The sequence below is a fragment of the Cyclopterus lumpus genome, chromosome 18 (genome assembly GCF_009769545.1).
Source record: "Cyclopterus lumpus isolate fCycLum1 chromosome 18, fCycLum1.pri, whole genome shotgun sequence".
In the NCBI taxonomy this organism is placed as follows: domain Eukaryota; kingdom Metazoa; phylum Chordata; class Actinopteri; order Perciformes; family Cyclopteridae; genus Cyclopterus; species Cyclopterus lumpus.
Genome location: NC_046983.1, coordinates 14,660,187 through 14,675,529, shown reverse-complemented (window position 1 = coordinate 14,675,529; position 15,343 = coordinate 14,660,187). Strand labels below are relative to the sequence as shown.

General features: G+C 41.7%; 1 protein-coding gene across 1 annotated transcript; it reads left to right on the top strand.

Moving 5' to 3' along the window:
- Positions 1-1,660: 1,660 nt before the first annotated feature.
- Positions 1,661-9,008, top strand: rce1a (Ras converting CAAX endopeptidase 1a). The gene is made up of 8 exons (XM_034557061.1): positions 1,661-2,040; positions 2,769-2,871; positions 2,984-3,067; positions 3,365-3,443; positions 3,565-3,732; positions 4,866-4,937; positions 5,031-5,093; positions 5,974-9,008. The coding sequence occupies exons 1-8, from the start codon at positions 1,871-1,873 to the stop codon at positions 6,201-6,203; spliced, it is 969 nt and encodes a 322-aa protein (XP_034412952.1). The 5' UTR covers positions 1,661-1,870; the 3' UTR covers positions 6,204-9,008.
- Positions 9,009-15,343: the final 6,335 nt, after the last annotated feature.

The window sequence follows — 15,343 nt, the reverse complement described above, 5'->3', positions numbered from 1 at the left end:
TCACAAAGATATGTTGAGAACAGAGGTTGAGGATGATTTATATTAAATGTGATTATTGTTCTATAATTATGGTTCAATTCATTATCCATCAAAACACTAATTACAGGAGGCCCCTCTAGTTCGAACGAAACAAAACATAAGAAATACCTACAAAATCAGACCACAGATAAGTGATGAATGAAAGAAAAGTAATAAAGTGTGCAGTTTTCAAAGAAATCAGAAAATGCTTATGGAAAAAAAGAGGGTTTACCTCCCATTTACCAATTGGATGCAGCGTGGCAGATTTATGTGTGGATACATATTCCTTAAATTGTCATTCATATTGAGCCCTTCATAGTCTGGAATGTAAAACTTGTCAATCGGGGTGAAGGTAACGTAAAGGTTGTAACGTAAAGGTAGCATAAAGGTAACGTAAAGGTAGTAACGTAAAGGCAGTAACGTAAAGGTAGTACAGAAAGGTAACGTAAAGGTAACATAAAGGTAACGTAAAGGTAGCGTAAAGGTAACGTAAAGGTTGTAACGTAAAGGTAGCGTAAAGGTAACGCAAAGGTTGTAACGTAAAGGTTGCAACGTGAAGGTTGTAACGTGAAGGTTGTAACGTGAAGGTTGTAACGTTAAGGTTGTAAAGTAAAGGTTGTAACGTGAAGGTTGTAACGTGAAGGTTGTAACATAAAGGTTGTAACGTGAAGGTTGTAACGTAAAGGTTGCAACGTGAAGGTTGCAACGTGAAGGTTGTAACGTGAAGGTTGTAGCGTAAAGGTAGTAACGTAAAGGTAGTAACGTAAAGGTAGTAACGTAAAGGTAGTAACGTGAAGGTAGTAACGTGAAGGTTGTAACGTGAAGGTAGTAACGTAAAGGTAGTAACGTAAAGGTAGTAACGTGAAGGTTGTAACGTGAAGGTTGTAACGTAAAGGTTGTAACGTAAAGGTTGTAACGTAAAGGTAGCGTAAAGGTAACGTAAAGGTAGCGTAAAGGTAGCGTAAAGGTAGCGTAAAGGTAGCGTAAAGGTAACGTAAAGGTTGTAACGTAGAGGTTGTAACGTAAAGGTTGTAACGTAAAGGTTGTAACGTAAAGGTAGTAACGTAAAGGTAGTAACGTAAAGGTAGTAACGTGAAGGTTGTAACGTGAAGGTTGTAACGTAAAGGTTGTAACGTAAAGGTAGCGTAAAGGTAGCGTAAAGGTAACGTAAAGGTAGCGTAAAGGTAACGTAAAGGTTGTAACGTAGAGGTTGTAACGTAAAGGTTGTAACGTAAAGGTTGTAACGTAAAGGTAGTAACGTAAAGGTAGTAACGTAAAGGTAGTAACGTAAAGGTAGTAACGTAAAGGTAGTAACGTGAAGGTTGTAACGTGAAGGTTGTAACGTAAAGGTTGTAACGTAAAGGTAGCGTAAAGGTAGCGTAAAGGTAACGTAAAGGTAGCGTAAAGGTAGCGTAAAGGTAACGTAAAGGTTGTAACGTAGAGGTTGTAACGTGAAGGTTGTAACGTGAAGGTTGTAACGTAAAGGTTGTAACGTAAAGGTAAAGGTAACGTAAAGCTTGTTTTTTGATTATATAAAACTAACTGAAACAAAGGAAATACCAGTGAAGAACTCACTTCACGACACAAGGTGGCAGTAATGATACAGTAGCCAGCCGCAAAAAATAACTCGAAGAAGAAGAAGAAGAAGAAGACGAAGAAGAAGTAGAAAAAAGCAACATATGATGACGTCGTCATAAAGCGCCCTCCAGCTAGCTACATTAGCTCACGCCTCGGAGGGGAGAGTATTGACACCTCCACGCCTCAGGCCGGTGGCTGTTTCATCTCGTTAGATGGTCCACCGACCGCCCCGGTGCCGAGGAGTCGTTTGCTTCAGCCTCAACCGGCAGTCGTCATGGCGGAGGAGGAGGATCTGTCGCTCAGTCTGCTGACAGACGGGACGAAACGCAGCAATGGCGACTTCGTACCGCCGGACGGCTTGTGCTGGGTGTCGGTGCTGTCCTGTCTGCTGCTGGCGTGCTCTTATGTCGGGAGCTTGTACGTGTGGAGGAGTGACTTGCCGAGGTGAGTGACCCCCCCCCCCCCACCACCCCCACCACACACACACAGCGGGGGGACGCAGACCCTCTCTGGGGCCGCATCGCTCTCTGCTCCGGGGTTCATTCGGACTAGACATGTTGGATCAAATGGCTCACTTCTAAAGCAACGTCACAAACCTTTTTACAGCAATCAGTCAGTCAATCCAACTTTTAATTCAGACTCAGGGTCGAGATGAGATGGAACAAGAAATGGAATACAATTACATTCAACAGCCAATAATAAGAAGTCCATGGGCCCATAATGACTGGGAGCCTGCAGTACTCAACCTTGTGTTGACCCAACCAAGAGGATTTCATTTTCAGAGTCATTAAGATGGCAAATGCATTCATACATCAGATTTCTTAAAATGGTTTGGAATAATTTCCAATGATATTCTCATAGCAGCATTATAAGCTACTTGAAGTCTCTATAAGCTTGTTTTGTGTGCAGTGTATATATTTGTGTACACAATGTTCTAGTCACAGACCATCTTCACTCCATCTGGACACACACACACTCACAATAAATCCCTGTGAGAGAGGGTTTGCGTGTGCGTACATCCTACGACATTGTCTAGAAATATCATCATCGTTGGCTTTCAGTTTCTCGGACAGATCTTCAGTATGTAGATTAAAAAGAACTGGAGTTTTTATTTCTCAGCATGGTCTCTTATGATGTGATGCGTGGTTCCGGTCTCTTCCGGTCTTTCTCAGGGATCACCCCACCGTGATAAAGAGACGCTTCACCAGTGTGCTCATCGTTTCGGGCCTGTCGCCTCTCTTCGTGTTTGCATGGAGGGAATTCACCGACGTCAGGGTGAGTCCAGGTCTCAGAAACCACTGACCATAACACCTGAGGATTTAACGGATTAATTAGTTATTATACGTGCTGTTTAGTCATGTTGCCGTCTGGTGTTTTTGTGTGTCAGACTGGCCCATCGTTACTGGCTCTCATGGGGATCCGATTTGAAGGCCTCATTCCGGCAATCCTCCTTCCTCTGATGCTCACCATGGTAAGAAACACATCTCCTATGATCAGTCACGAGTCAGAATTTAACCACCACTTTCACGTTATGTTTTCTGTTTTAATTTGGGACGAGAGTTGAAATAAAAATGCCCTGCTGCGTTACACAAAATGACTGCACTTTTGTTTTTGCACACAGTTCTTGTTACATCGCTTTAACGACTTAAACACACACAGCAAATACTGAGTCTGCATCTTTTAACAAAACCAACGGCCGTTTCTTCTCGTAAGTAGTGATAACGGTCAAATCCTGAGAGCCTTTCTTGTGTGTCGCCCCGTGCTGCAGGTCCTGTTTCTGGGCCCCCTTATGCAATTAGCTATGGACTGTCCCTGGAGCTTCATGGATGGGATCCGGGTGGCCTTGGGTGAGACCGGCAACATGCTGGATTGCGTTCTCTTTCTTTCTTTTTGGCTGATGACACAAATGTCTCCGTACAAGCCCCCAGTGGTCTCTAAAGCCCCTCCTCTGTGCCTGTCTTCCTGCAGACCCGTGGTTCTGGATGCTGTGCCTCAGCGACATGCGCTGGCTGAGGAATCAGGTGGTGGCGCCGCTGACTGAGGAGCTGGTGTTCAGGGCCTGCATGCTGCCCATGTTGGTGCCGTGTGCCGGTCCTCTCGCCGCCATCTTCACCTGCCCGCTCTTCTTTGGAGTGGGTGAGTTCTGCCGGCGTCGGATTCACGAGACTCGCAGCGTTGCTCGTGCTCAAGTGAACGAGTAGTAGACGTACGTCTAGTTTATGGGATGGAAAAGCGAGGGTTTTGCCAGTGTTTTTGCAGCTTTAGTCTCCATCTACATCTCAGTGGGAAACATTTGACCCTACTTCTTCCAGCTTTAGTTACTTTGCCGATTCAGATCAACATTATGCCATTTAATTAAATGGTTAATATCAAAATTCTGATTATTGAAACACTGAGGTGTCATTTGTCCCTAGGAGGAAATTCACAAGCTATCTAGCAATGCAATAAAATGTATTTGATCATCAAAACGAGACGTTATTTTCTCGTTGTATTCTGATTTTTAAAAGGATCAAAGCTTCATTTGTGTATTATGATCCCTCAAATTTCCAGATTTTCTGTTCTGTATCTTGTCACCACGCAGGTCTGCATATAGTGAATGTCTTAATGTCGTGTTGAGCTTTTAAACAAATCTGCACTTAAAATGTAGTTCTGTGTTGATTTGATAATAATAATGCATTTAATTGATATAGCTCTTTTCAAGGTACTCAAAGACATGTTACATAACACATTTAAAACATACTAAAAGCTATACAATAAAATTAACTAAAATTACAGTAAATAAGAACATAGAGCACACATTAAAAGCAATTCTGAACAGGTGGGTTTTGATTTGTGATTTGAATATGGAAAGGTCAGTGCAGTCTCGGAAGAGTCATGATCAATATTTGTGTATATAGAAAATGTATTATGATGCGTAATACAAAAGGATACTCCAAATGGAGACCAGTTGGTGAGCAACAGAGACTGATATTTTTCTCTGGAGTTTGTGGAGACTCAAAATTGTATTGAAATTGTTCCGGTAGACACAAACAATAACTCCAATGAGTTGATCATGGAAATCCGGCCAGACCAACGGATGCCAATGCAATCATCCCATAAAAGAAACAACATAATGCTGCGTTCGCATATTATTCTGCTGCCCTTTATTATTCTGCTGCCATCAGGCCTTTGGTCTGGTTTCATGTCTAAAAGTAACATTCCTGTTTTGAATCTACGTAAAGCAGCTGATCGGTCGCCTGATGTCTCTAACACCACCGTCTCTCCTCCAGCTCACTTCCACCACGTGATCGAGCTGCTGAGGTTCAGACAGGGGACGCTGTCTGGGATCTTCCTCTCCGCAGGTTAGCGCCGTGTTGGAGGTTTTCCTTTGCATTGTGGCCGATCCCACTCTCACATATATCATGTGATGATGACCCTGTTTGTCTGGTCCTCAGTGTTCCAGTTCTCCTACACCGCGGTGTTTGGGGCCTACACTGCCTTCCTCTTCATCCGAACAGGTGAGGTGCTTTCAGTGACATCTTGTGTCACACGTCGTTTTTGTTGACCTGCTGATAACGTTTGGACGGCGATATGCCGATTCTTAAATTTGATAATTTTCACACCAAAAAATAAATCAAATCACAAACAAAACAATTAGTCCTTACTTGGGAAGAAAATCTTTCATTTCTAATTTTTTTTAAAATTCATGATTGATATAACAAACGCATTTACCCAAATTGTCTGTTTTTATTATGTCAACATTTTATTAATTTATCTTCAAAACAAACAAATGTAACACGATTATAGACTCACCCCCTAAAAATACTGGACCTCAAATTCTAGAGCATTGTTGTGACACAGATTAATTTAATCTGTATGTAGCAACGCTTTCCCTGAACAGGACTGTTTTTACTGAAGTACTTGACTTCAAAAGGTTATGACTCTGGAGTAATATCAGAGAAGATAACCAAATGTATTGTTGCATCAGTGGGAGTAAGATAAACAATATACAGACAGTAACAACAGTCTGTTAGGTTGGTGAAAGACATTTTCTCACTCATTCATGGCCGATAAAGTAATCAGAAATTAAAACATTAGATGATGCATGGTGCAATGTGACGTCGCCATAACAGCGGTGCAGAAATTACTTTTAGGCGATTTTAAGAAAAAAAAATCTATTAAGTGGCTACGACCAGCAGCAACGCCTTTTTAATATTGTGCGAATTGATGTATTTAAATAAAATAGTTGCGACAAATCACCCCAGCACTACCTTTTATCCAGAGCCAAAAAGGTCTACTACCGAACGCCTGGTACCAAATGTTTCCACGTCCTCTTACATCCCGCCCGCTGTGTACTGGTCTGTCTCCAGCAATGGTGTCTTCTCTTGTGTGTTGCAGGTCACCTGATAGGTCCAGTGCTCTGCCACTCCTTCTGTAACTACATGGGTTTCCCAGCCGTCAGCACGGCGATGGAGCACCCCCACCGCGTCGGCGTCCTCTCCTCCTACCTGATGGGGGTCCTCCTCTTCCTGCTCTTCCTCTTCCCCTTCACCGACCCCTCCTACTACGGCCTCCCCACACCAGTGTGCACCCTCACCCCCTCCCCCAGCTCTCTCTGCCGCTCCTGACCCACCCTCACCCCCTCCCACTTCTCTGCTATTGTCTTGTCATGTTTTTCTTCTTCTTTATGCCAAGTTTAAGAGTTCAGGTGAAGTCCAGTTTGGGCCGACAGCGCTAACAGCCATTTGGACTAAGTTGCCGCGTTCTGCGGTCTATGAAGCTCTCAGTTTGAGAACGTACCTTGTTGGTGTACTCATGTTCCACTCTGTCTAACTCCACCTTTTTTTTAAAGGATAGTTTTAGTTTATTTCTGTAATGTGAGCATCCGCGTCTATCAGTAAGTATACAATAAGCAGAGATCTGTCACAAAGAAGTCCATTTGGACAGTTTCAACTTTAAACCGCTGTATTGCATCAGGGCTGCAACAGCTGATTGTGTTTTTCATTAATTGATTAATCCAATGGTCACGTCTTTAAGAATGCCCGTCACACTGACAGGATACATGCTCAACGCTGAATGTCAAACATTGACCAAGACATCACTTTTTAAATGGTAACATCTTGGCCAAAAGAAACCATTGTTGGGTGGGCTCTGGTACTCGGGCACATTTCAGGTGTGCTCTCTTTTAGATTGCCCTCCAACAAAGTGCATTAGGTAATCTGGATAAACATCCATGTCCACTCCTCTCATCCAATCGAAACGATGGCTAAATCTATACAAATAAGACCTGAGCTGTAGTGTTCTGCTCCAGGTCTCATTGGGGTTTCGGGTCGGGTTGGGCTCATTTAGTTGCGAGAGGCTTGGGTTCAGGTTTGTGACGGTAAGAGGCGGGACTAGTTGGGTTCAGCTGAATCTCAAAGAAGCGGGTTAAGGTTTCTATTGTGTTCTTATAGGCTAGAATGATTCTTTGTTGCCTTTGAGCATCTCTGGAGTGACGCATGGAAATCATTGAAGTGGGTTGTTGGAGAAATCCCTTTTTCTTATGGCTGCAGTGCATTGTGGTCCATGGAGGCTCACAAACCCCCGGCTGTAGTGGGACACTTTGGTGGGGATGTTGAAATGTGCACCATCACCTACAACGTTGTTTTTAACTGCGACATTTCTTCTGGATTTCTTCTCTGCGTGAAGTCGGACACCACGACTCTGCTGATGTCGAGGAACGTTCTGCTGGACGCGGTCAGTGTTTTATACAATGTATTAAGTTTTATATATATCTATCTCTCTATCTACCTTCTGTATGTTTCATGGCTGGTTATCTGGGTATTGGTATGTTTTAAAAGGGGGTCGTTGTTCATTATTGCTGAAACATACTGCGTGTTAGTTTGTTTTTAAGGACGTAAAAGACGGCCTTTCCCAGTCTGGGTGCTGCTTGGGTCTGCTGGTGTCCTTGAAGGACCGCAGGGACCATGTGCATAGTGTAATCTCCAGCTTTGGGATTTTTATGCAACATATTTTCTGACACTGCAGCTCCCAAATTTGAGTTTGTGTAGCCCGAAACGTTTGTGTCATCACAGAGTATGTTTTGGTCTTTGAGATTATTAGTTGTCAAATATTTAAAGATCTTTTCCTGTGAGGTCCTACAATTGGTTCAGTTTTGAAGGAGAACGCAGCCGCCACTAAACGGGCTGTAATGTAATCCTTCGCTCGAAGAAGTCTCATTCGGAAATCTCGTGAGGCGACTTGTTGCCGGAAGACAACGTCAGAAACGTGAGTGACAGTTGTCAGACTGTTATCTAAAATGTTTTTTAATGTCACAGCTGAATATTTAGCTGGCGAGATATGCGAAGAAGACTTCTTCGAGCGAGACGTGGTCAGACAATAACAGACTGGATTGAGTCATTTTTATACACGTATAATTATTATACGTGTATAAAAATAACCTTAGCGTAGCCAATATGGTTACTTACAGTCCAGGCTGAAAAAATAAATAATTCTGCTTCACCATAACTCAGCAATAGCTCGTCATAAGATGTCATAACCGGCAAAACAAAACCAAAAAACGAGATTTAAGAAAGAAAAAGTTTTGTTGGGGACTGTTATTGTGCACTAGACCTCTAGACGACTGCGGTCGGTAATATTCTCGTCCTCTATGTGGGACATCAAGGTCGCATCACTGGGTTTTGTTTTCTTCCTGTTTTTTGATATATGAATGTTATTTGATTAAGGTGTCAAACTAGAAGATGATTCCTCATCTGACTCGCTGACCTCTCGCTCCACTGGTGAGAAGTGTGTATGCTGCTCCCTGCTTCTGAGAGCGAGTGCTGATACTGTGAAGAAGAAGAAGAAGTGGGCTGCTTTGGGTCTTCAGCAATACATCCTCAATATTGGACCCATTTCATGTGACAGAGTAAAGCGGTAGACTGTCATATTCTCATATGTATGTTACTTATTCCTGGCAGGTCATTTATTGGCATGTAGAAAACTATTGTGACGTGAGTTGAACCTCCCTGTAGCTGCCAGCAGAGGGCGCCTGAGGCGGCTGCTGAGGGGAACTCTGCGTTTATCGGCCTGTCTGACATCAGTCATCCGTCATTGGGGAAACCAATCCGCTCTAACTTATTTTCACTGCAGCTTCAACACAATTATGTAGAGGAGATCGATGCAGAGAGGAGGAACCCTGTGGGGAGAATCTCACTGCTGCTCGATCCGGTTCCCAAACCCTTGTTCTGCCTCCCACATTGTGCTGGACTCCTTTTCTCAACTTTACAAATGAGCTGTGCAACAATGGAAGAACAGCTTCGCCCCAAGATGAAACTTCATTCACGTACGAATGGATCATCTTGAGGTGCTGGCTGAACCAGTTTGTGACTTGACGGTTTCCTGTTCTTCTTTGTGTTTTTTTTACATTAAATTGGACTATATTGAAATGATAACGCTTGTTTAAAGCCGCGATGTGTAGATTTCTCAATGCATTTAAGATGAATCGTAGCATATTTTTCTTTATTGAGAATTTGCTTCAGATTTTGGCCTCTGGTTCCTGGCGGTAGCGACTACGTTTACATGCACACTAATGTTCCACTATTATTCCAGATGTGATGCAGGTCATTGTTGCAGCATTTTATGAAATAAGGTGTATGTATCTTTCTGATTTTAAGACGAGGGATATGCCAATATTTAATATCTTTGGACACGTTGCATTCCGAATGCGTCTAAATTTATTTTTTTACGGCAGATTGCTACTCGCCTGTTTAAGGCTGTGTGCCAAAAAGCCCGGACGTAGAAACACACCTGCTTTTAAACTGAAGTATTATTTAAGGACGTACGTCATGGTGCCTTGTATGTAAATTTCTATTAGGAATATCAGTAGAATATACATTTTCAATGAGGGTTCTACGTTAGTGGTTCAGAAATCTTAGTTGGCTCTATACAAATTGTTTTATTCATGAATTGTTGTCAGATGTCAACAAAGACCAAGGCTTTATTACTTGCCAGTCCTTTTATTTGCCAAAGTAAGCAGGCAGTCCTTATTCTTGGCAGGAATATCGTCTTTGTTCAGAATAAGGGCAAAAAAACAGAATATTTTGTGCATGTTGGCGTACTCGATGACGCTGCGATGCTGTGTGTGTTAATGTGTCATGAAACTACCCGTGTGTGCAGGGGACAGATGTTACTGTTGTCTTTCTGTGGGTGTCGGCACACCATGTCCTTTTCGATGCTACCACTGGTGGGCGCCATTTAATAGCAAACACGTGGTGGCTGAGGAGGTGGTGTTGATCTGGATCGTGGGGCTACTTGCATTGTCGAGGGTTGATTATGGGGACGGTTACGGTATGGTTCCCGGTGTGTACTGGAGTGGTTATGGTCTAGGGTCTCTGTTATGGGAGGGTCTGTATCTCTCAGATGGGGGTTCTTGGTTGGGAACTGGGTGTGGATATATAATTTTTTAATCTTATTTCCAATGGATGTTGTGTGGACCCTGTCATGTTGGGGTACCCATGTTTAGTTATTGAATGGTTCTTGGTGTGTAGACTGGTTTAGGTGAAAATCGCCTATGTCCTCTGATGGGGAGGGATTCTGTCTATTGATTGGTCTGTGGGGTCCTTTGGTTGTGGGATCTTTGTCCTGGCCGTGAGTCGCCGTTGGTCGGTTACTTCCGGGGTCATGGAGATTTCCGGTTGGAGGGAAGCCCCTGTTTCTGGGGAGTTGTTTATGTCCGGTGACTCTTATTCCAATTTTATATATATCGTCTGCAGCTCTTCATGTGTCGTTGTTCATGTGGCTGATTTCTTTTATTCATCCCTTTTGTTGGCCACCTGCCATGCTTGTTGGTGGTCCTGTTGTGACTGATAGGGTTCCTCTGATGTCTCGGATAGTATTTTCATAGTGCTCCTCCAGAATCTGAAGACTTTCTAGATTGAATCGCATGTTGCCAGCTTTTCCTTTCCTGTTAAAGTCCTTTGTCTAAGCTACCCCCCCAATCAGCTAATCCAAATATCTATATATTTATTTCTGTAAGCGGGGCACAGGTCGAAGTTCTCCCCTTTTTATTTTCTTTCTAACTCTGTGTGCTCATGCACTGCTCCAACACACAAACTCTCCACATATTATTGGCCAACATCCCAAACACTTTTCTTTTTCTTCTTGTGTCGGGTCTTGAGCGTTTCAGTTTCCTGTCACCGGCTTCACCTCAGACACAATCGGGGGTTAGGGAAACACTAGTTTGGCCTTTACTGCTGTAAAAAGAGAACGAAAAGAAACGTCTGTATTTCCCCCTGAACCCCGTCCTCAGCCAGCAACAACACATCAGTATTTGCGGTTGAAAATGGAAAACCTGTTTTTAATATTCAGACGGCGACAGCGAGAGACACTGCAGAGTCTATTTTTGCTAAGCTTTAGCAGCTCCGTTATTTTAATACACAGCACACGGAGGAGGAATATTTCAGAACTTGTGAAAAGCGACTAGTGAGTGAGCTGGTGAAACCGAACTCCACAGATGTTTATATTAAGCACTATCTTTTGTAATCAGATCTATTTTGGTGACGGGAACAGAGTGTATAGATATGTGCATGTATTTTATGCTCACCGTGTCACACTTGTTGTACAATTCAAGTTAGAGACGACTGAACCGTGTTTTGGTATGACAATCTTTTACAGTCACTCTGCGAAATATCTAATTGTAAATAAATGTCTTTTCTTTTTTTTTTTTTACATTGTTCAGTGTCTGCCTTATTGATACCTCATCATATTCATGTTCGTTTGCCAATACACCCTGGCACATCTGCACACCCTGGCACATCTGCAGTTTATCTGTGATCTTTGTCAACGATTCATTTCATTATTTTGTAGTCATAAATTCTTTGTGCGACAATCTCTTCCAGCTCATATCATAGTGTCTCTTCAGAATAAACTTCCTTGTCCACAGGGAATTTTAATTTTCAGCTCATTTCAGTGTCTTTTAAAATAAATGTATTTGTTCAAAGGAAACTTATAGTTTCCGCTTAAACCTCCAACGTAGTTGTATTTAGTTTTTACTTGGTTATGTAAAATACTACATTTGGCTGTGTTGTAAATATATTTGAATCCATCTTTGCGGAAGCCCATCTACCGTACACACTCGAGCAGAGCTTACAAGAAATGTACATTATGAACATGAAAGGGCTCAATTTCGGACCCTTTTATGTTCATAATAAAAATAACCTACAGCTGGTCTTCAGACCCCCCTTTCTGTACAATTCTCAGTGTGTGTGTGTACAGTAGATGGGCTTCTGCAAAAATGGATTAATGTTATGACAGTGACTCTCTAGAACCACTTGAGTCAGAAGGATTGTTTCCTGCAAGTTTCACCTGTTAAACTAACAAAAAGCAGCATAAAATGGTGGTGTGGGTGGATGCGGACGAGCCATATATTTTCGTCCTTATTTTCCATTACTAGCACTCAAAGTAGAGGTAAAATGTTGCGCTGGCTTTTCTGATTGTGTTGGTGGGTCATGTGGCTTGAATTTCACAGCTCTTGTCATATCTCAACTTCCAGATGTACAAGTTGATCTCCCCAAGTCCTGTTTGGTTTTTATAGGCTTGCACTCGAGAGAAGGAAACTTGTGATTGACAGTTGACAGTGAGGAAAAAGGAGCATTTTGCTATGTTCATTTTTGCTGCATTAAAATGTAGATGGATCTCCCAGCGGCAGAGGAAATCAAAAGGAGCAAAATGTTCTGTCGGTAAGAGTTCTCTGCCTGTGCTACTGAAAATCACTGCATTTATCATCCCGGGTGTTGTGCTCATAAGTGTAGCCATTCCGACTAACGGGTCACATCGACTTTGCTCTCCTTCAGGTCGGTTTACCTCAACACCATAAAAAATTGGTTGGCAGATAATTTTCTACAGCTGAATTTGGGCAAAATAGAGGTTGTTATATCCACCCCAGCTGGTGTCGCCCCGATGCTGATAGAAAGTCTATTCCCTTCACCCATCTTGTGCTCGTATCACCCATCACCAATCGGTGCTCGTATTTCGCAACCACGAAGTAACCACAAAATGACCAATCAACGTCTTCGAGCTCCCGGAGACTCACGATGATTGACAAGAAAGCCCGACTAAGATTGTCAGTTCAACTGCGAGGTCACGGACACTTACGGTGAATGACCAGAACGGCCGACTGATTGTTTTCTTTTTATCAACAAGATTGCCAAAGTAAGTCAGTCCTTTCTATCTTCTATCTATCAATACAAATTATTTGAGATATATTGATATTTGAATGAATGACTCGTGGCTCTGTAACAAGCTCACCCGCTAGCTAATGTAGTTATAACGTCACCTGTTCTATCACTGTATAACGGTATCTAACAGCTTGTTCTCCAATAGAGACACTTAGTTAGGCTTATGGTTACTGATATTTCATTTAAGTCAATTTAACTTGAACTAACAAAGTTAACAAACTAACTAACAAAGTTAACAAACTACCCTGTCTGGCTGACCGTAGCGGGGGCTAGCGTTAACTTGGCGTATGGGACTGCGGTTCACCCCAAACGTTTTTTTTCGATATGCGTGTATACTAGGCATTACAGTAAGAACTGACTTCAAAATATGACCGAACGTGATAGTCAGCCCCCTTTTAAATACAGATAGTCATACATTTAAGTAAATTAATGAGTGAAAAGTCATACATTTTATGAATGATGAATTGAAAAAAATACAAAATACCACATGCAAACTGTCTTTCCATTGTGTAAATACTTGTACCTATTCTCGCTAGCATACCAATATCGGGACTTTCTGATTTCCAATTTCAAAATAAAAGCTCTAGAAAATCACATTCATTAGCAAATGTGTCTATAATTTCAGATTAGATTTAAAAGGAAATGGTCAATAGTTACAAACTAATGTAACTTCATAATAATGGTAGACCACCTCAAGATGTCACCCAGAGACAATAAAGACATTCAGATGTTGAATTTCCAAATTAAAACCTGTCAAAGTCTCTTTCATGAGCTAACTTCAAATCACATTTAATGAACCAATTTACCTCTAATTTCACATAAGATTTTGAAAGAAATGGCCCATAGTTACAAACTAATTTCACTTTAGATTAATAGTAGACCACCTCAAGGTGTCACCCAGGGACAATCGAGACATTCTGATGTTGAATTCAAAACATCCTTCATGAGCTAGCTTCAATTCATATCCATGTAAATTCAGATCAGATTTTAAAGTAAATGGTCCATAGCTACAAACTGATTCCACTCCAGATTAATAGTAAACTGTTGTGAAAATTGTGCCCTCGATGGACTGGCGGCCTGTCCAGGGTGTCCCCTGCCTTCGCCCTATGTCAGCTGGGATAGGCTCCAGCGACCCTAATGAGGATAAGCGGTATTGAAAATGGATGGATGGATGGATGTTGTGAAAATGAATGCTATTTTAATTTTTCGATGTAACATTCTTCTTTGGAGACAGCAGCACCTACCAAGCACATACCAAGGCAGGGACTTGTATCTTGGTGCTTCAGAGGACAGAGGAAGCCTGCGAAGGGGGTGAAACAATGTGCATATAGACTATTAAAACTTTTCACGTGGATAGACATCTGAACCATCTGTGGGGAAAGCGCTCTATCCATTCACTTTAATTATCCCAGGTGTCTGTTCAATAAAATAAATAAATACTTAAAGACATTTAAGAGTTTTCACATCACTTTTGTTTTTTCCAAGGAAATGAAAAAGGTTGATTTCCACCACATAGACCATCTCAAGGTGCCAATTTATCTCTAATTTCAGATTAGATTTGAAAGGAAATGGTCCATAGTTACTAAATAATTTCACTTCAGATACTTTTTTTTTTTCTCGCCCACTAGAGGACTTTCATATACCACTCTATGGTGTCACTTTGTTTTAGGGGTTAAAATGTGCCACACTGTGCCATGATGGTATTGAAACTCCAAGGTTTTTTATAGTCAGCAGTTACATGTGTGTGTCACATCTGGAAAGACCCTGACGTTCTTGGTAAGCATTGTATAATGCATTGTGGGACATTCTCCACCAGGATTTGCCACCTTTTCAACTTTAGTCTTCATCAACAGACTCAGTGTCATTCAACAGAAAAACATTCTCCTGTAAGAAAGCAGAAGCACACATTGTTAAGTGTCATTAACCCTTCTTCATCCACTGTCATGCATGCAAACAAACACAGCTTCACACACACACACACACACACATTACTCTGCTGACTGACCCCTGACCTAGGAAATTGTCTCTCAAAGGACCCCAACTGCCTGATTATCTTACTTGCTCTATACTATGTTCCTGTGTCCATTTCTGTAATTATCAGTAGATAGTAAACAAAAAACAATGACTATGGTCATAATTATCATCTCCACACAATATTGCCAAGACACAAGTTGTCTAATGGCACAATGTTGCCCATGAGGCAACGAAAGAAAAAACACAATGAGCATATAGATAAAATCAAAATAGATATGTAGACCATAAAACATTCTTAACATATTAATGTGTATGGATAATTTTTCTAGAGAAAATATTTAACTTTAAACATGTTAAAAAACCATAGTGAACTTACCAACGTTGTGGCACTCCTTTCTAATGCAGTTGGATAGTAATGGGATGATGACATACAGAAACAGAAGTCATTTTGATTTTGTTTTTTCATTGTACAGAAGCAAGAACATGAAGATTGTGTCCAGTGTAATACCCTTTTTGTTCACCTGTTTGACACAAACACCCGTGTGGCATTTATGATTTTTCACATTCCTTCAAAGTAG

Bases quoted from the DNA above. Each gene is read 5' to 3' on its own strand.
- rce1a (XM_034557061.1), top strand. From the start codon at position 1,871: ATGGCGGAGGAGGAGGATCTGTCGCTCAGTCTGCTGACAGACGGGACG. The intron at 2,041-2,768 runs GTGAGTGACCCC...GGTCTTTCTCAG, and splicing joins TGGAGGAGTGACTTGCCGAG to GGATCACCCCACCGTGATAA. The intron at 2,872-2,983 runs GTGAGTCCAGGT...TTTGTGTGTCAG, and splicing joins GGGAATTCACCGACGTCAGG to ACTGGCCCATCGTTACTGGC.